The 22148-nt window shown below is 37.7% G+C and overlaps 1 protein-coding gene across 1 annotated transcript in view; it reads right to left on the minus strand.

Annotated features, from left to right (window-relative positions):
• The window catches only part of LOC121952363 (von Willebrand factor A domain-containing protein 7-like), a 31227-nt gene extending 12329 nt beyond the window's left edge, over positions 1-18898 (minus strand). Inside the window, exons 1-11 of the mRNA XM_042498990.2 lie at positions 18841-18898; positions 17903-18105; positions 17384-17656; positions 17185-17278; positions 16905-17039; positions 15729-15915; positions 15258-15433; positions 15023-15135; positions 14233-14349; positions 12988-13185; positions 12770-12902 (exon numbers count right to left, since the gene is read on the minus strand). Of these exons, the coding sequence (XP_042354924.2) occupies positions 12770-12902; positions 12988-13185; positions 14233-14349; positions 15023-15135; positions 15258-15433; positions 15729-15915; positions 16905-17039; positions 17185-17278; positions 17384-17656; positions 17903-18085 (1609 nt within the window). The 5' untranslated portion in view covers positions 18086-18105; positions 18841-18898. The remainder of the gene's footprint in view (positions 1-12769; positions 12903-12987; positions 13186-14232; positions 14350-15022; positions 15136-15257; positions 15434-15728; positions 15916-16904; positions 17040-17184; positions 17279-17383; positions 17657-17902; positions 18106-18840) is intronic.
• Between the last annotated feature and the right edge of the window lie 3250 nt (positions 18899-22148).

Raw genomic sequence — 22148 nt, forward strand, 5'->3', positions numbered from 1 at the left:
CTCAACACGCTGTTTTATGCTGTTTAGAGGTGTTTTCAACTGTTTTTGGGACGTGTCACTTTTGACATTTTTTCCATACTATAGCCTTGCCTTTTTGGTCAATTTTTCAACGTCCTGTATCTTGGTGTTTTGGGTTGTTTTCACAACTTTCTATGCTATGGCATGTCTCAACACGCTGTTTTATGCTGTTTAGAGGTGTTTTCAACTGTTTTTGGGACGTGTCACTTTTGACATTTTTCCATACTATAGCCTTGCCTTTTTGGTCAATTTTTCAACGTTCTATATCTTGGTGTTTTATGCTGTTTTCATAACTTTCTATGCTATGGCATGTCTCAACACGCTGTTTTATGCTGTTTAGAGGTGTTTTCAACTGTTTTTGGGACGTGTCACTTTTGACATTTTTTCCATACTATAGCCTTGCCTTTTTGGTCATTTTTTCAACGTCCTATATCTTGGTGTTTTTTGCTGTTTTCATAACTTTCTATGCTATGGCATGTCTCAACACGCTGTTTTATGCTGTTTAGAGGTGTTTTCAACTGTTTTTGGGACGTGTCACTTTTGACATTTTTTCCATACTATAGCCTTGCCTTTTCGGTCAATTTTTCAACGTCCTGTATCTTGGTGTTTTGGGTTGTTTTCACAACTTTCTATGCTATGGCATGTCTCAACACGCTGTTTTATGCTGTTTAGAGGTGTTTTCAACTGTTTTTGGGACGTGTCACTTTTGACATTTTTTCCATACTATAGCCTTGCCTTTTGGTCAATTTTTCAACGTCCTATATCTTGGTGTTTTGGCTGTTTTCATAACTTTCTATGCTATGGCATGTCTCAACACGCTGTTTTATGCTGTTTAGAGGTGTTTTCAACTGTTTTTGGGACGTGTCACTTTTGACATTTTTTCCATACTATAGCCTTGCCTTTTCGGTCATTTTTTCAACGTCCTATATCTTGGTGTTTTTGGCTGATTTCATAACTTTCTATGCTATGGCGTGTCTCAACATGCTGTTTTATGTTGTTTAGAGGTGTTTTCAACTGTTTTTGGGACGTGTCACTTTTGACATTTTTTCCATACTATAGCCTTGCCTTTTTGGTCAATTTTTCAACGTCCTGTATCTTGGTGTTTTGGGTTGTTTTCACAACTTTCTATGCTATGGCATGTCTCAACACGCTGTTTTATGCTGTTTAGAGGTGTTTTCAACTGTTTTTGGGACGTGTCACTTTTGACATTTTTTCCATACTATAGCCTTGCCTTTTTGGTCAATTTTTCAACGTCCTGTATCTTGGTGTTTTGGGTTGTTTTCACAACTTTCTATGCTATGGCATGTCTCAACACGCTGTTTTATGCTGTTTAGAGGTGTTTTCAACTGTTTTTGGGACGTGTCACTTTTGACATTTTTTCCATACTATAGCCTTGCCTTTTGGTCATTTTTTCAACGTCCTATATCTTGGTGTTTTAGCTGTTTTCATAACTTTCTATGCTATGGCATGTCTCAACACGCTGTTTTATGCTGTTTAGAGGTGTTTTCAACTGTTTTTGGGACGTGTCACTTTTGACATTTTTTCCATACTATAGCCTTGCCTTTTCGGTCATTTTTTCAACGTCCTATATCTTGGCGTTTTGGGTTGTTTTCACAACTTTCTATGCTATGGCATGTCTCAACACGCTGTTTTATGCTGTTTAGAGGTGTTTTCAACTGTTTTTGGGACGTGTCACTTTTGACATTTTTTCCATACTATAGCCTTGCCTTTTTGGTCAATTTTTCAACGTCCTGTATCTTGGTGTTTTGGGTTGTTTTCACAACTTTCTATGCTATGGCATGTCTCAACACGCTGTTTTATGCTGTTTAGAGGTGTTTTCAACTGTTTTTGGGACGTGTCACTTTTGACATTTTTTCCATACTATAGCCTTGCCTTTTCGGTCATTTTTTCAACGTCCTATATCTTGGTGTTTTTGGCTGTTTTCATAACTTTCTATGCTATGGCATGTCTCAACACGCTGTTTTATGCTGTTTAGAGGTGTTTTCAACTGTTTTTGGGACGTGTCACTTTTGACATTTTTTCCATACTATAGCCTTGCCTTTTTGGTCCATTTTTCAACGTTCTATATCTTGGTGTTTTTGGCTGTTTTCATAACTTTCTATGCTATGGCATGTCTCAACACGCTGTTTTATGCTGTTTAGAGGTGTTTTCAACTGTTTTTGGGACGTGTCACTTTTGACATTTTTTCCATACTATAGCCTTGCCTTTTTGGTCAATTTTTCAACGTCCTGTATCTTGGTGTTTTGGGTTGTTTTCACAACTTTCTATGCTATGGCATGTCTCAACACGCTGTTTTATGCTGTTTAGAGGTGTTTTCAACTGTTTTTGGGACGTGTCACTTTTGACATTTTTTCCATACTATAGCCTTGCCTTTTTGGTCATTTTTTCAACGTCCTATATCTTGGTGTTTTTGGCTGTTTTCATAACTTTCTATGCTATGGCATGTCTCAACACGCTGTTTTATGCTGTTTAGAGGTGTTTTCAACTGTTTTTGGGACGTGTCACTTTTGACATTTTTTCCATACTATAGCCTTGCCTTTTTGGTCCATTTTTCAACGTTCTATATCTTGGTGTTTTTGGCTGTTTTCATAACTTTCTATGCTATGGCATGTCTCAACACGCTGTTTTATGCTGTTTAGAGGTGTTTTCAACTGTTTTTGGGACGTGTCACTTTTGACATTTTTTCCATACTATAGCCTTGCCTTTTTGGTCAATTTTTCAACGTCCTGTATCTTGGTGTTTTGGGTTGTTTTCACAACTTTCTATGCTATGGCATGTCTCAACACGCTGTTTTATGCTGTTTAGAGGTGTTTTCAACTGTTTTTGGGACGTGTCACTTTTGACATTTTTTCCATACTATAGCCTTGCCTTTTCGGTCATTTTTTCAACGTCCTATATCTTGGTGTTTTTGGCTGTTTTCATAACTTTCTATGCTATGGCATGTCTCAACACGCTGTTTTATGCTGTTTAGAGGTGTTTTCAACTGTTTTTGGGACGTGTCACTTTTGACATTTTTTTCCATACTATAGCCTTGCCTTTTTGGTCAATTTTTCAACGTCCTGTATCTTGGTGTTTTGGGTTGTTTTCACAACTTTCTATGCTATGGCATGTCTCACCACGCTGTTTTATGCTGTTTAGAGGTGTTTTCAACTGTTTTTGGGACGTGTCACTTTTGACATTTTTTCCATACTATAGCCTTGCCTTTTTGGTCAATTTTTCAACGTCCTGTATCTTGGTGTTTTGGGTTGTTTTCACAACTTTCTATGCTATGGCATGTCTCAACACGCTGTTTTATGCTGTTTAGAGGTGTTTTCAACTGTTTTTGGGACGTGTCACTTTTGACATTTTTTCCATACTATAGCCTTGCCTTTTGGTCAATTTTTCAACGTCCTATATCTTGGTGTTTTTGGCTGTTTTCATAACTTTCTATGCTATGGCATGTCTCAACACGCTGTTTTATGCTGTTTAGAGGTGTTTTCAACTGTTTTTGGGACGTGTCACTTTTGACATTTTTCCATACTATATAGCCTTGCCTTTTTGGTCAATTTTTCAACATACTGTATCTTGGTGTTTTGGGTTGTTTTCACAACTTTCTATGCTATGGCATGTCTCAACACGCTGTTTTATGCTGTTTAGAGGTGTTTTCAACTGTTTTTGGGACGTGTCACTTTTGACATTTTTCCATACTATAGCCTTGCCTTTTTGGTCAATTTTTCAACGTCCTGTATCTTGGTGTTTTGGGTTGTTTTCACAACTTTATATGCTATGGCATGTCTCAACACGCTGTTTTATGCTGTTTAGAGGTGTTTTCAACTGTTTTTGGGACGTGTCACTTTTGACATTTTTTCCATACTATAGCCTTGCCTTTTCGGGTCATTTTTTCCACGTTCTATATCTTGGTGTTTTTGGCTGTTTTCATAACTTTCTATGCTATGGCATGTCTCAACACGCTGTTTTATGCTGTTTAGAGGTGTTTTGAACTGTTTTTGGGACGTGTCACTTTTGACATTTTTTCCATACTATAGCCTTGCCTTTTGGTCAATTTTTCAACGTCCTGTATCTTGGTGTTTTGGGTTGTTTTCATAACTTTCTATGCTATGGCATGTCTCAACACGCTGTTTTATGCTGTTTAGAGGTGTTTTCAACTGTTTTTGGGACGTGTCACTTTTGACATTTTTTCCATACTATAGCCTTGCCTTTTGGTCAATTTTTCAACGTCCTGTATCTTGGTGTTTTGGGTTGTTTTCACAACTTTCTATGCTATGGCATGTCTCAACACGCTGTTTTATGCTGTTTAGAGGTGTTTTCAACTGTTTTTGGGACGTGTCACTTTTGACATTTTTTCCATACTATAGCCTTTCCTTTTGGTCATTTTTCAACGTCCTATATCTTGGTGTTTTTGGCTGTTTTCATAACTTTCTATGCTATGGCATGTCTCAACACGCTGTTTTATGCTGTTTAGAGGTGTTTTCAACTGTTTTTGGGACGTGTCACTTTTGACATTTTTCCATACTATAGCCTTGCCTTTTGGTCAATTTTTCAACGTCCTGTATCTTGGTGTTTTGGTTGTTTTCACAACTTTCTATGCTATGGCATGTCTCAACACGCTGTTTTATGCTGTTTAGAGGTGTTTTCAACTGTTTTTGGGACGTGTCACTTTTGACATTTTTCCATACTATAGCCTTGCCTTTTCGGTCATTTTTTCAACGTCCTATATCTTTGGTGTTTTGGCTGTTTTCATAACTTTCTATGCTATGGCATGTCTCAACACGCTGTTTTATGCTGTTTAGAGGTGTTTTCAACTGTTTTTGGGACGTGTCACTTGTGACATTTTTTCCATACTATAGCCTTGCCTTTTTGGTCAATTTTTCAACGTCCTGTATCTTGGTGTTTTGGGTTGTTTTCACAACTTTCTATGCTATGGCATGTCTCAACACGCTGTTTTATGCTGTTTAGAGGTGTTTTCAACTGTTTTTGGGACGTGTCACTTTTGACATTTTTTCCATACTATAGCCTTGCCTTTTTGGTCAATTTTTCAACGTCCTGTATCTTGGTGTTTTGGGTTGTTTTCACAACTTTCTATGCTATGGCATGTCTCAACACGCTGTTTTATGCTGTTTAGAGGTGTTTTCAACTGTTTTTGGGACGTGTCACTTTTGACATTTTTCCATACTATAGCCTTGCCTTTTCGGTCATTTTTCAACGTCCTATATCTTGGTGTTTTGGCTGTTTTCATAACTTTCTATGCTATGGCATGTCTCAACACGCTGTTTTATGCTGTTTAGAGGTGTTTTCAACTGTTTTTGGGACGTGTCACTTTTGACATTTTTTCCATACTATAGCCTTGCCTTTTTGGTCATTTTTTCAACGTCCTATATCTTGGTGTTTTTGGCTGTTTTCATAACTTTCTTTGCTATGGCATGTCTCAACACGCTGTTTTATGCTGTTTAGAGGTGTTTTCAACTGTTTTTGGGACGTGTCACTTTTGACATTTTTCCATACTATAGCCTTGCCTTTTTGGTCAATTTTTCAACGTCCTGTATCTTGGTGTTTTGGGTTGTTTTCACAACTTTCTATGCTATGGCATGTCTCAACACGCTGTTTTATGCTGTTTAGAGGTGTTTTCAACTGTTTTTGGGACGTGTCACTTTTGACATTTTTTCCATACTATAGCCTTGCCTTTTCGGTCATTTTTTCGACGTCCTATATCTTTGTGTTTTTGGCTGTTTTCATAACTTTCTATGCTATGGCATGTCTCAACACGCTGTTTTATGCTGTTTAGAGGTGTTTTCAACTGTTTTTGGGACGTGTCACTTTTGACATTTTTTCCATACTATAGCCTTGCCTTTTCGGTCATTTTTTGCGACATCCTATATCTTGGTGTTTTTGGCTGTTTTCATAACTTTCTATGCTATGGCATGTCTCAACACGCTGTTTTATGCTGTTTAGAGGTGTTTTCAACTGTTTTTGGGACGTGTCACTTTTGACATTTTTTCCATACTATAGCCTTGCCTTTTTGGTCATTTTTTCAACGTCCTATATCTTGGTGTTTTTGGCTGTTTTCATAACTTTCTATGCTATGGCATGTCTCAACACGCTGTTTTATGCTGTTTAGAGGTGTTTTCAACTGTTTTTGGGACGTGTCACTTTTGACATTTTTTCCATACTATAGCCTTGCCTTTTTGGTCAATTTTTCAACGTCCTGTATCTTGGTGTTTTGGGTTGTTTTCACAACTTTCTATGCTATGGCATGTCTCAACACGCTGTTTTATGCTGTTTAGAGGTGTTTTCAACTGTTTTTGGGACGTGTCACTTTTGACATTTTTTCCATACTATAGCCTTGCCTTTTTGGTCATTTTTTCAACGTCCTATATCTTGGTGTTTTTGGCTGTTTTCATAACTTTCTATGCTATGGCATGTCTCAACACGCTGTTTTATGCTGTTTAGAGGTGTTTTCAACTGTTTTTGGGACGTGTCACTTTTGACATTTTTTCCATACTATAGCCTTGCCTTTTTGGTCAATTTTTCAACGTCCTATATCTTGGTGTTTTTGGTTGTTTTCATAACTTTCTATGCTATGGCATGTCTCAACACGCTGTTTTATGCTGTTTAGAGGTGTTTTCAACTGTTTTTGGGACGTGTCACTTTTGACATTTTTTCCATACTATAGCCTTGCCTTTTTGGTCATTTTTTCAACGTCCTATATCTTGGTGTTTTTGGCTGTTTTCATAACTTTCTATGCTATGGCATGTCTCAACACGCTGTTTTATGCTGTTTAGAGGTGTTTTCAACTGTTTTTGGGACGTGTCACTTTTGACATTTTTCCATACTATATAGCCTTGCCTTTTTGGTCTTTTTTTTAACGTCCTGTATCTTGGTGTTTTGGGTTGTTTTCACAACTTTCTATGCTATGGCATGTCTCAACACGCTGTTTTATGCTGTTTAGAGGTGTTTTCAACTGTTTTTGGGACGTGTCACTTTTGACATTTTTTCCATACTATAGCCTTGCCTTTTCGGTCATTTTTTCAACGTCCTATATCTTGGTGTTTTTGGCTGTTTTCATAACTTTCTATGCTATGGCATGTCTCAACACGCTGTTTTATGCTGTTTAGAGGTGTTTTCAACTGTTTTTGGGACGTGTCACTTTTGACATTTTTTCCATACTATAGCCTTGCCTTTTTGGTCAATTTTTCAACGTCCTGTATCTTGGTGTTTTTGGTCATTTTCATAACTTTCTATGCTATGGCATGTCTCAACACGCTGTTTTATGCTGTTTAGAGGTGTTTTCAACTGTTTTTGGGACGTGTCACTTTTGACATTTTTTCCATACTATAGCCTTGCCTTTTGGTCATTTTTTCGACGTCCTATATCTTTGTGTTTTTGGCTGTTTTCATAACTTTCTATGCTATGGCATGTCTCAACACGCTGTTTTATGCTGTTTAGAGGTGTTTTCAACTGTTTTTGGGACGTGTCACTTTTGACATTTTTTCCATACTATAGCCTTGCCTTTTCGGTCATTTTTTCAACGTCCTATATCTTGGTGTTTTGGCTGTTTTCATAACTTTCTATGCTATTGCATGTCTCAACACGCTGTTTTATGCTGTTTAGAGGTGTTTTCAACTGTTTTTGGGACGTGTCACTTTTGACATTTTTCCATACTATATAGCCTTGCCTTTTTGGTCAATTTTTCAACATACTGTATCTTGGTGTTTTGGGTTGTTTTCACAACTTTCTATGCTATGGCATGTCTCAACACGCTGTTTTATGCTGTTTAGAGGTGTTTTCAACTGTTTTTGGGACGTGTCACTTTTGACATTTTTTCCATACTATAGCCTTGCCTTTTTGGTCATTTTTTCAACGTCCTATATCATGGTGTTTTGGCTGTTTTCACAACTTTCTATGCTATGGCATGTCTCAACACGCTGTTTTATGCTGTTTAGAGGTGTTTTCAACTGTTTTTGGGACGTGTCACTTTTGACATTTTTTCCATACTATAGCCTTGCCTTTTTGGTCAATTTTTCAACGTCCTATATCTTGGTGTTTTTGGCTGTTTTCATAACTTTCTATGCTATGGCATGTCTCAACACGCTGTTTTATGCTGTTTAGAGGTGTTTTCAACTGTTTTTGGGACGTGTCACTTTTGACATTTTTTCCATACTATAGCCTTGCCTTTTTGGTCAATTTTTCAACGTCCTGTATCTTGGTGTTTTGGGTTGTTTTCACAACTTTCTATGCTATGGCATGTCTCAACACGCTGTTTTATGCTGTTTAGAGGTGATTTCAACTGTTTTTGGGACATGTCACTTTTGACATTTTTTCCATACTATAGCCTTGCCTTTTTGGTCATTTTTTCAACGTTCTATATCTTGGTGTTTTATGCTGTTTTCATAACTTTCTATGCTATGGCATGTCTCAACACGCTGTTTTATGCTGTTTAGAGGTGTTTTCAACTGTTTTTGGGACGTGTCACTTTTGACATTTTTCCATACTATAGCCTTGCCTTTTTGGTCAATTGTTCAACGTCCTGTATCTTGGTGTTTTGGGTTGTTTTCACAACTTTCTATGCTATGGCCTATCTCAACACGCTGTTTTATGCTGTTTAGAGGTGTTTTCAACTGTTTTGGACGTCACTTTTGACATTTTTTTTTATAGCCTTTCAGTTTTTTTCTTTCATTTTTCAACGCTTTTTTTTTTGTTTTTTCTTTTTTTTTTTTTTTTTTTTTTCATATTTTTTTTTTTTTTTTTTTTTTCAATTTTTTCGTTTATATCTTGGTGTTTTTGGCTGTTGAAAACACCTCTAAACAGCATAAAACTGCGTGTTGAGACATGCCATAGCATAGAAAGTTATGAAAACAGCCAAAAACACCAAGATATAGGACGTTGAAAAAATGACCGAAAAGGCAAGGCTATAGTATGGAAAAAATGTCAAAAGTGACACGTCCCAAAAACAGTTGAAAACACCTCTAAACAGCATAAAACAGCGTGTTGAGACATGCCATAGCATAGAAAGTTATGAAATCAGCCAAAAACACCAAGATATAGGACGTTGAAAAAATGACCGAAAAGGCAAGGCTATAGTATGGAAAAAATGTCAAAAGTGACACGTCCCAAAAACAGTTGAAAACACCTCTAAACAGCATAAAACAGCGTGTTGAGACACGCCATAGCATAGAAAGTTGTGAAAATGACCAAAAACACCAAGATACAGGACGTTGAAAAATTGACCAAAAAGGCAAGGCTATAGTATGGAAAAAATGTCAAAAGTGACACGTCCCAAAAACAGTTGAAAACACCTCTAAACAGCATAAAACAGGGTGTTGAGACATGCCATAGCATAGAAAGTTATGAAAACAGCCAAAAACACCAAGATATAGAACGTTGAAAAAATGACCGAAAAGGCAAGGCTATAGTATGGAAAAAATGTCAAAAGTGACACGTCCCAAAAACAGTTGAAAACACCTCTAAACAGCATAAAACAGCGTGTTGAGACACGCCATAGCATAGAAAGTTGTGAAAATGACCAAAAACACAAAGATATAGGACGTTGAAAAAATGACCGAAAAGGCAAGGCTATAGTATGGAAAAAATGTCAAAAGTGACACGTCCCAAAAACAGTTGAAAACACCTCTAAACAGCATAAAACAACGTGTTGAGACATGCCATAGCATAGAAAGTTATGAAAACAGCCAAAAACACAAAGATATAGGACGTTGAAAAAATGACCGAAAAGGCAAGGCTATAGTATGGAAAAAATGTCAAAAGTGACACGTCCCAAAAACAGTTGAAAACACCTCTAAACAGCATAAAACAGCGTGTTGAGACATGCCATAGCATAGAAAGTTATGAAAACAGCCAAAAACACCGAGATATAGAACATTGAAAAAATGACCGAAAAGGCAAGGCTATAGTATGGAAAAAATGTCAAAAGTGACACGTCCCAAAAACAGTTGAAAACACCTCTAAACAGTATAAAACAGGGTGTTGAGACATGCCATAGCATAGAAAGTTATGAAAACAGCCAAAAACACCAAGATATAGAACGTTGAAAAAATGAGCGAAAAGGCAAGGCTATAGTATGGAAAAAATGTCAAAAGTGACACGTCCCAAAAACAGTTGAAAACACCTCTAAACAGCATAAAACAGCGTGTTGAGACATGCCATAGCATAGAAAGTTATGAAAACAGCCAAAAACACCAAGATATCGGACGTTGAAAAAATGACCGAAAAGGCAAGGCTATAGTATGGAAAAAATGTCAAAAGTGACACGTCCCAAAAACAGTTGAAAACACCTCTAAACAGCATAAAACAGCGTGTTGAGACATGCCATAGCACATAAAGTTGTGAAAACAACCCAAAACACCAAGATACAGGACGTTGAAAAATTGACCAAAAAGGTAAGGCTATAGTATGGAAAAAATGTCAAAAGTGACCCGTCCCAAAAACAGTTGAAAACACCTCTAAACAGCATAAAACAGCGTGTTGAGACATGCCATAGCATAGAAAGTTATGAAAACAGCCAAAAACACCAAGATATAGAACGTTGAAAAAATGACCGAAAAGGCAAGGCTATAGTATGGAAAAAATGTCAAAAGTGACACGTCCCAAAAACAGTTGAAAACACCTCTAAACAACATAAAACAGCATGTTGAGACACGCCATAGCATAGAAAGTTATGAAATCAGCCAAAAACACCAAGATATAGGACGTTGAAAAATTGACCAGAAAGGCAAGGCTATAGTATGGAAAAAATGTCAAAAGTGACACGTCCCAAAAACAGTTGAAAACACCTCTAAACAGCATAAAACAGCGTGTTGAGACATGCCATAGCATAGAAAGTTATGAAAACAGCCAAAAACACAAAGATATAGGACGTCGAAAAAATGACCAAAAAGGCAAGGCTATAGTATGGAAAAAATGTCAAAAGTGACACGTCCCAAAAACAGTTGAAAACACCTCTAAACAACATAAAACAGCATGTTGAGACACGCCATAGCGTAGAAAGTTGTGAAAACAGCCAAAAACACCAAGATATAGAACGTTGAAAAAATGACCGAAAAGGCAAGGCTATAGTATGGAAAAAATGTCAAAAGTGACACGTCCCAAAAACAGTTGAAAACACCTCTAAACAGCATAAAACAGCGTGTTGAGACATGCCATAGCATAGAAAGTTGTGAAAGCAACCCAAAACACTAAGATACAGGACGTTGAAAAATTGACCAAAAAGGCAAGGAAAAAAATGGAAAAAATGTCAAAATTCACATGTCCAAAAAACAGTTGAAAACACCTCTAAACAGCATAAAACAGGGTGTTGAGACACGCCATAGCATAGAAAGTTGTAAAATTGACCAAAAACACCAAGATATAGAACGTCGAAAAAATGACCAAAAAGGCAAGGCTATAGTATGGAAAAAATGTCAAAATTCACATTTCCCAAAAACAGCTGAAAACACCTCTAAACAGCATAAAACGGTTTGTTAAGACACGGCATAGCATATATAGTTGTAAAAAAGACCAAAAACACCAAGATACAGAACATTGAAAAAATGACCGAAAAGGCATAGCAAAATCACAGAAAGAAATCACATCCTGGCTCCTGATCAGTGCCTCTTTTTGCACCCCGATGGGAGTGTGCAAGTCCGACACCTGAAAGTTCAGCACGTCAATGTCAGATGCTCCAAACGTGGCCTCCACTGTCAAAATTCACATTTCCCAAAAACAGCTGAAAACACCTCTAAACAGCATAAAACAGCGTGTTAAGAGACACCATAGCATTTAAAGTTACAAAAACTGCCAAAAACACAAAGATATACAACGTTCAAAAAAATAACCGAAAAGGCAAGGCTACAGTATGGAAAAAATGTCAAAATTGACATGTCCCAAAAACAGTTGAAAACACCTCTAAACAGCATAAAACAGCGTGTTGAGACACACCAAAGCATTTGAAGTTGCAAAAACTGCCAAAATCCCCAAGATACACAACCTTGAAAAAATGACCAAAAAGGCAAGGCTATAGTATGGAAAAAATGTCAAAATTCATATGTCCCAAAAACAGCTGAAAACACCTCTAAACAGCATAAAACAGTGTGTAGAGACACACAATAGCATTTAAAGTTACAAACACTCCCAAAAACACCAAGATATACAACCTTGAAAAAATGACCAAAAAGGCAAGGCTACAGTATGGGAAAAATGTCAATATTGACACGTCCCCAAAACAGTTGAAAACACCTCTAAACAGCATAAAACAGCATGTTAAGACACGCCGTAACATATAAAGTTGTGAAAACGGCCAAAAACACCAAGATATAGAACGTTGAAAAAATGACCGAAAAGGCAAGGCTATAGTATGGAAATGATGTCAAAATTCACATTTCCCAAAAACAGCTGAAAACACCTCAAAACAGCATAGAACAGTGTGTTAAGACACGGCATAGCATATATAGTTGTGAAAAAGATCAAAAATACCAAGATATAGAACGTCGAAAAAATGACAGAAAAGGCAAGGCTATAGTATGGAAAAAATGTCAAAACTGACAAACAGCTGAAAACACCTCAAAACGGCATGAAACAACATGTTGAGACAGTTTGTGTCAAATATGGTGTCAGGGACCATAAAGCCTAGGCTACTAATATACTACTCCAAGAATACCATGGCATACTGATGCTGAAATAATACATGCTTTAACTGTGGTGTTCATGAAGTGAGAAGATAAAATTTCAGCCGTATTACCTGTGGGACTGGTGACAGTGAAAGTGACAGAATGCCCGGTGATGTAAACTTTAAGGTTTGTTACTGTTTCATCAACTATAAAAGGGAACATATCCATCTTCCCTGGGTTCCTGGATGCCTGAAGAAGGGTCACCTAGGAGATGAACATCCAACAGATGACACAGCTGAAATCTCTGAACTGGTAAAACTAACTAAAAGGGAGAAATCTGTGATATTACCAAAGAGGGACTGATGGAGTCCGTTATGATGCTGGTGGCCGCTGGGAGCTCACTCTTTGCGACTTCAACATACACACCCCCTGAAGTGTGAGCCAGGTTTCTGTACAGCTGGGCATCTGATGCTGCCAACATGGGTCGTGTGTCATCACTCCGTCTCCGACGGTTAGCCATCGTAGAGCCAGAAATCATGAAGCTCACCTTGTAAGAAATCAGAGAAATCGACCAAATCAGAAAAGCCTATAACATCCATTAATATGATTAAAAATGATAAAACTTAGGACTTTATCCTCTGGTCGCCCTCTTTGGCACCACCTGAAAGAACGATGTACACCTGACTCTAATCTGACACCATAGCTGCATTGTCTTTTGCCTCTCTGCTGGCTAGACGTGCAGTTCTAATCAGATGCTGCACCGCCCACACGTGCCCAGTGGTTGAGCTTACTTTCACCTCCGTAATATCAACTCACTTCTATTTGGTTTCCCTCAAAAAACCCGCCATAAACTCCAAGTATTATTTCATGAAGCCCCTGCATTCATCACATCACACCCGTCTTACAGCAGCTCCCCATTACACAACGCATCACTTACAAAATACTGCTCCTCACTTTTAATGCCATCCACAAGAACGCGCCTCCATATCTTTCAGATCTCCTCCACATTGCCACTCCTGCCCGCACACTCAGATCCTCCTCTCTCATCCACCTCACAGTCCCTTCTGCCCGTCTTGTCCAGAGCTGGGGCACAGAGCATTCAGCTGCTCTGCTCCTCGGCTCTGAAACTCACTCCCTCCTGACCTCCGCAACACTGACTCCCTCCCACACTTCAAATCCAAACTACAAACTCACCTGTCCACACTCACATATTCCCACTGACCACATTGCACTACTTAAGTTCATTGTTTTTTTTTATTAACGTCAATTTTATTGCTGTGTTTGTTTTATCATTGAATGTGAGGTGACATTGAGTGTTAACTTGATAAAATTAAAAAAATTAATAAAAGATATTCTTGATAAAAAAGGCTTTGTTGGTATAGGAAACATTTGTTAAAGCAGAAACAAGTGTGAAATATAAACAAATGAAAGTATAATAAAGATCTACTAGATATTTATTAATATATACATCGCTGGTGATTACGTAACACCTTTGACACACTCACCAAATGAGAGAAAATGCCCGCTTCACGCTGTATCAAGGAAACACGTTGTTCAGTTTGGAATTGAACACGCCTTTAGATTAGTTACTCACCGCTGCTTGTGTCCTCTCTATGAGTGCAGTCACTGTGCTTTTCAGGTTTTTGTCTTTAGCAGGTGCATCCGTGAAGAGGAAGATCTCAGAATTGAAAGGAACGCTGCCTAAAGCCAGCTGTATGAAGAGGAGAGCGTGGAACAGCAAGGACAGGTTTTGTTAAAAGTAGTGGTGGATCGTAATTAAGTACATTTACTCAAGTAATGTACTTAAGTACAAATTTAAGATATTTGTAGTAGTTGCTTTATATATTTACATTTTTGCATAAAAATATGACAAGAGTGTATAAAATAGGATGTTTTGTTATAAGTTAAACTACCCAGCAGTTGTATAAAGGTACAGCTTATATTATGAGAAGATTAATCGATTAGCTGATTGACAGAAAATGTACTGGCAACTATTTTTATAAAAATTTAAGTATTTTTCTTCTTTTTTAATGTTTTGAGTTTTGGGGGTGTTTTATGAAAGATCTGTCTGAATTGGGTATTTTTGTAACTATTTTAATAAAAATGTATGTCATTTTCTTTTTATGTGTTTTTTGTTCATTTTGTTTATTATTATATTGTTCACTTTTTATATTTTGGATACATTTTTCTAATTATACTTAATTACTTTTACTTAAGTAACATTTTCAATCTGGACTTTAACTTAAAAAAAAAAAATTACAGTTTAGTATTCATATTTTTACTAAGGTAAAGGAACTGAATATTTCTTCCACACCACAGGTTAAAGTACACCAGTAAGCTTTTTTGGGCAGATTTAATGAAGTAACAGTCACACATCATAGCACCTCAAGCGCTGAAAGACTCAGTTCTGCATCATCTCCTCCACCGGCTGCTGTTAGTGAGTCAATGACAGTCTCAAAGACTTTTGGGTCTGAAGTCTTTATCAACGGCCCAACATCTGGAGGTCAGTTGCAGACAGAAAAAAAAATGTGATGATGCATGAATAAAAATGGAAAGAAAGAGTATTTTTTTTACACACAGGGGTTACTTGACAAATTTGTAGCATCCTAAAGGTCGTACCTGGATCCTTGAAAGGTACAAGAATGTAAACTGCGGGCTCGTTCTCTGTGCCGACTTCACTGCTGATTATAGAGGAAGTGACAGTCTTCACTATTGCAATGTCATCACTCATGCTTTTTGTGGTGTCGATCACAAAACAAAGAGCTTTGCTGGATCCTTTGGAGATTCCCACCATCCTAAAGGATTTGGAGATAAAACAAAGAGATGAAACAACCGATATACACCTTCTTGCAGTGAATAACTGAAATAAAGAGAGTTGGGGCGCCTGGTGGCTCATGGATAGAGCAGCGCCTCATGTACAGAGGTTGTGTCCTCGCCGCAGCGGCCGCGGTTTTGAATCCGGCCTCAGCCATTTGCTGTATGTCTCGCCCTCCGTCTCTCCCCCTTTCACACTCACACTGTCCCATCAATTAAAGGCAATAAAAGCCCCCAAAAATAAAGATAAATAAACATACAGAGTGGATTTCTTACTGGAGGAATTGTCTGTCACCAGCAGCCCTTCGAATGTCTTCTAGTAGCTCACTGGTTGCAGAAATTGCCAAATTTGCGGCCTGGCTGTGGAGGTGTCCATGGCTGGCGTCCAAACTGTCTTTGTTTATCCCACCTACAGGTTCGATGGTGCTTGTCTGATCAACTCCTCCACCATGACTGCATTTTCCTGTTCAACAAACAGCATAAAGAGGAAGATAATGAATACACTTCTGCTTCCCTTTAAGTTGTTTTTTACTGGTCAAGTTTGTTTCTTTGTTTATAGACTATTCTGCAACTCTTTAACTTTGTCTTCTTTTTCGATATAGTGTTGCAACTATTGAAAGTTTTCACTTAGATGATCTCATGGATGTTTTAAAACTGACACAAGGTCAAAAACAACTACCAGGGAGGCCAAGTTCAAAGACTGCTCTGTGTGTTTATATAATAAGCGGGTGGACACAACAGGGGAAAGGGAAACTGACGTGGGCACAGCCATTATATACAGTCTATAGGCACAGCAAGAACAGGAGAAACATCAACAGAAAGAGCAAAATGTTTTCACATAAAACAGTGTGTAAAACAACCACATCCTGATTAAATAAAGGTGTGCTCTGCAGCATTGTACAGTACTGTTGGTAAACACGTAACCAATCAGAGCTGAGTCTCTGGCAAAGCTATCATTCATTTTCTCTAACGGCTTATCCCGTCATGAGTCGCGGGGGGGCTGGAGCCTATCTCAGCTGACATTGGGTGTAAGATGAAGTAAGGCCAAGCACTACAAGGCCATAGATTTGGCAGAGGAGTATGAATTTCTTTTTTCACAGAATGTCAGTCTCATTTAATTTTGTGTGAATACAATGACAGTTTCAGCAATTATGGCAAAAGTTTTTTTTAATAAAATTTGCTAACAACAGCTTTAAGCAGAAATCTGTTACTTTTCACACAATGTGCATAATAGTTCACTTGACATATTTGCATTGTTGTTACTGTAATGCACTTGAAACGTTGTGTCTGAATCAAAGTTACATGGACATATCAGGTGCTGTAATGATACTAAGACATACAAAATGGAAAGCTCAGGTAAACCTAAAGAATATTTCTGATCATGTGAATCTGTGTCATGATGTGAAAAAAAAATGCTGTGGCATTGGTGGTTGAATGAAGTAAATCGCTTACCTTGTGGTTTAGTTGCACCAATAAGTGCAATACTAAAAAACCCAGAGGTCAGAACGCGCTCGTCTATGATGTCCTCCAAGATGTTGTTTCTGCAGTCGTCTCCATCACAGGTGCGACATGTTGCCCTGCTTTCATCTGTGAAGAAGTTAAAAAAATATACATTATAATTATGTTTTCTAATATGAAAATGTCTCAACAATCACATCTAAACTGCATTCTGCTTCAGTGTTGTTATCTGTTTGTTAACACAGACTGACATGACATCATAGCATCGCTTTACCTGCTATGTTACCAACACGGGTGTCCGATCTGAGCAGATTGGTGTTTGGCGATTCCATCCCCAGTTCCACCCAGTTACTATGACTGTAGAAGTCCTTCACATGGACAAAAGAGGATAGCAATCAATATTTCATTGATTATTTTTAACCATTTAACAGTAAAAACAACTAAGCAATGCTTTTAGAAATATTGATAAATACCTGTAAGGGATGACAAATCTCTCCCAATTTTTCCCTCGCTGCCTCATAGTTTTCTTGCTTCATGCTTGCTTTGACAACTGTTAATCCTTCAGTGATAATTTTCCGTCCCGAAAGAAACATTTCATCATCAAAGTGGAAGCTCGCATTGAGGGCATGCCGGAGGTCCACCCGTACATTCGTCAGTGTGATAATAATAATGGCTTGGCGGAAACTCTTGGTGGACTTTGGTGTGCCACAGGCCACAGCAACGCCCTCTGCAGTGAAAGGCTGTGCCTAAACACACAGACAAATGAAACCATACGTTACTAAAGAGAGATGCTAATTTTTTGTGAAACAACTAAATGTTAACATATTGTAAAAAGTAAGATTTCAAAGTCTTCTCTTTTCAAATAATAAAACAAGTATAGGAGTTATATAAATACTTTGAAAGTATCCAAGTAAAACAGTAAAAACCCCAAATACAAGTATGAACCTGAAAAAGATAATGTTATGGGACCTTTAACAGAAGTTAGTTCTTACTGGAATAGAGAAGTCTGTCCCCTCAGCAAGGGCCAGAGAGCGGCACACCTCCACAGTGACATTTAAAATCGCTCGTTCAGTGATTTCCAGGTGATTCAGAGACTTTCCTGGCAATATTCCAAAGCCGAGAGCTCCAGTATGCAAGAGCAGGAAACACAACACAGCCAACCCTGAAGACATCATTTCTCAACCTGTCCAGTAGTCTGAGGAAGATAGAATCACATTTATTTAACTCCAGTTTTTAATCAGTGGTTCATCACTCTGCACTGAACTGTAACAACTGTCAATTATTTATTCTCAAGAATTTATAGAGTAACCTACTTCATGAGAATGTGCAAATAATCACAAATGCTTCAGGCAAGTGGATGTAAATGTTTGTCATTTTTGTCTGTCACAGAGAAAGCTGGGTTTATATTGAGTTTTCTCAGCAAGAAAAAATTTCAAGATTTCAGGTAACACTAATTTAGAGTCCACTACAGATACAGTATAGAGTATATGTAATATTGAAACAGTTTATTAGTTGGGATTCAAGTGTTTTGCTCTGTCTGTTTATCTATAAAGGATATTTGACAATTCCTAAATATTCTAAGAATAATTTTGTTGAATTTGAACTATTCACTAAATCTAAGCAGCATACATAGTTTTAGTTAATAGTTTGAGATCAACTAAATTATCTTGAGAATATGTAGGGAGGTTCATGAAATGTCACATATACTCAATAGATAAGTTGTTAACCATCTACAGTCAAGGTTAAACAGTTGAATCTCACCTAATAAGCAGCTGAATTTTTTTCAAATTCATAAACTATCGAGCAGACTATCCAAATAAAATGTTAATTGGTTCCTTCAAAAAAAAAACCCACACACATTTGATTCCACAGCAAAGTAAATAGTCTGCATAATGTAGTAAATATCTGATGAGTTAAAAGAGCACCGTACCTTAAGTCTTGTTGCTTTCACCAACACTTATTGTTATTGTGTCAGCACTGGCTTTGAGTCCTCCAGCTGGGTGGAGTTCTGCAGGACTCGTTTTACCTGTTGCTTTCATCTGATTGGCAAATCATTGGCAGTTTTTTTTTTCTCATTATTTTATGCATTTAAGTCCCTGTCTAGCTAAAATGTGCAATAACCTATATGATGTCTGGTAAGTAGGGCTTCTGTATTTACAGATTATGTCTTTTTCAGAATTATTTTTGAGTTCTCAGTTGATGTACAGCATTTTTTTTATGGGGGAGTGACCCATGAAAAAAAGCTGGAGACTGAAGACATGCCTTTTGGATGACAGCCTGCATATTCTTGACATCAGAAAGAAAAAGAGAGACTCGCAAGAGTTAAAAGTATAACTAAAACACACACTGGCAAACACTGCAGGCAGAGGCTGATCAGATGTAAATTGGGCTCATTAGGGTTACTGCTGAATGACGTAAAACGCAGAGTCAGTGTTATCCTTAATGGTCTGGATGAGAAAAAAGCTGCATGTCCCTCCCTCCATAACCACAGGTAGGCTGATAGAATCAAATATTTGTGATTGCAGACATAACAGAAACATGACTGATCCGCACCCTTAGCACAGAGAACAGTACTTTCGTTCCACTCCAACTATCTGAACTCAACTATGTCACAGTGCAAGTTGACTGAGTTTCTAGCAAAAAACATGTCAGTGGTGTAAAATGTCAACTGCAAAAGCCAGGGGCGAGGGTGCAGTTCATCTTTTGGTCACAAGCATTTGACAATTTCTCAGAGGATTTCAATGACAATTTGATCGTGTATTGTTTTTTTTAAATGCAGAGGAATTTATTAGAAGCAGTTCAGCGATAAATACTTTAAAGGGCCACTCCACTGATTCTACATATTACGTTCAGTTTACTTGTCATGAGGTTTACTTCTTAGCCTGTTAAAAACAGCTGTATAATGTTTCTGTGGCTCTGGAGAGCAAAGAAAAAAACAAACAAAACAAAAGGTCACATCATCATTAGCTTTGTTTGGTTATAAGATTTTTAAAAAATGACAAAAAGCTCATAATAAGAATTGAGGTATGAAAGAAGAGGGAGTTTTGGAGGCAGGTTTTGTCTAATGAAAGAGTTTGGAGTTGCATTATGGGAAGTGTAGGATCCAACATTTTAGGGCTTGACTTAAAGTCAGGACTAAAAGTCAGATCTGTCAAAACGCGGCTGTTAGGCTTGACCAAAGAGTGGGAGACACACGGGTAACTAACAAATAAAGTTAATTATTAATAACCAAAAAAGTGATCACAACAAGATAAACCAGTCACACAGATAGAAAGGGGAAATCTATTGAGCCAGAAGTGTCTGAAGTGAAAAAGTGGAAATGTGCTATAGGGTAAAAAAACAAAGAGGAAGAAAGCAAAAGACACAAAGCATAGAGGTAAAGAGGTCTATCTGACTGCTGATCTGTCTTATGTGAGCATGTCCCATGCTACTCATAAACCAAAAAAACAACAAGCAGAGAAACTGTCACAGGTCAATTAAGCAACTAATACTAAATCCCATGTGTGCCCTTTTAAATTTTACATTGTTCAACATTTTGATAACACTTCGATAACACTTTTTTGTCTGTGCTTTACACAAAGACTGGAAATAGAAGGAAACCGCTAACCTGTCTCCATATGAAGGTTCAACAGTTTGCCATGTTTCGTTGAAATGAAGCCACCACATAAACACTGATCTGAAGAAGCTTTTGAGAATGTCTCAGATAAATGACAGAACACAGACCTGCAAAGCAAAAGCAGCCCGATACCAGATACAACCTGGATACTCATTAGTTTTGTAACAGGTGGGAGACCACTCCTCATCTGCCAGCATTGTGTTATAGCACTTACAGAGTAACAGTACACCGCATTTTTGTCAGCTCTGTGACAAACATGATACCTGATGAAGTCACCTGGTGGCTTGAAAGGTGAACAAATGCATCTTAAAGGAATACTTCACCACCAAAATGAACATTTGTGGTTCGGTTACTCACCCTGTGTTACCTTGAATTTGCAAAGAAAACTTGTTTTTTCCCATATGCCTCCACAGTGAATGAAGAATCCAAAAAAGGCGAATAATCTTTATAAAGTGAAGTCATTGGGGATCACACTGTACAACAGTGAAACTATCTCAAAACATCTATTTACAAACTAACACAACTCCTGCGGCATAATCCAAGTCTCACTGCGATGACCGCTGCTGTGTCTCTGCTCTGCCTGCACTGCTCGAGCTCTCTCCTCCCCTTGCAGGTGGTGGGTTGGCAGTGCAGGTCGTTTGGGAGCCGGCTCACCTGGGTCAATAAGAGCACACCTACAAAACTAGGCAGTTAATTCTGTTTTACTCTCTTGCAGCTCTCTCAGCTCCAACACAATTCTTTGGTTTGGCTGATTTCTTTTGTCTTTATTTTTTAGAATGTAAAATCTTCATGCACCATTTCCGCTCACCCTGGCACACACCACTGATATTATTGACTTTTCACATCTCATTAATTTAGTTTTAAATGACATTACTTCATAAATATTTCCATTTCTGACCCCTGCCTTTTTGTGTATTCTCCCTCCTTCTGTCTGAACCATGAGTCAGTCCATGACACCCATTTATCTAGTTGTATGCTCAGTACTTCCCAAACATATGGATTTTCCCTATAACATCACAGTTTTAAACACATCCACATAGACAGCATCAAGCACAGACTAGTAGACCCAGAAGTGACAGTGGGAGAGTGACAACAGCTCCGCTGGCCAATGTACGAGCTAAGAGGCAGGATTTCAGTGGAATGCACCAAAAAACTTGTCCATGAGCGCTGTTTGTCTGTGCATTAGACTGTTTATCTGTAAAATTATTAAATATTATAGTTATTAGCAAAAATGCGGACGTTTGGGAAGTACTGAACATAAGACTTGATAAATAAAACTTGAATTATACTGCGCAAATTGTGTGAGAGTTTGTAAATGGATGTTTTGATTTTCATTATAAAACGCAGCCCCCATTTACTTAAAATGATCAAAACTTTCCTCCATTTTCAGATTCTTCATTCACTGTGGAGGCATGTGAGAAAAACAACAACGTCTTTATCAATTCAAGGTAACGTGGCAATAATTGATATACAAATAATCTTTTTGTGGGTGATGCTTTAAGACATGAACTCTTGGTACAAGTCCCCCTGTGGAACTTTAATTCTGACTTAATATATGTGAAGTTTATTAGTAATTATAAATGTATTTAGTTAACAATTTTGTCTGATTTCTGATCATGTCA

This window comes from Plectropomus leopardus, chromosome 15 (assembly GCF_026936395.1).
Source record: "Plectropomus leopardus strain MGB_pleo_1.0 chromosome 15, ASM2693639v1, whole genome shotgun sequence".
Classification (NCBI taxonomy): Eukaryota; Metazoa; Chordata; class Actinopteri; order Perciformes; family Serranidae; genus Plectropomus; species Plectropomus leopardus.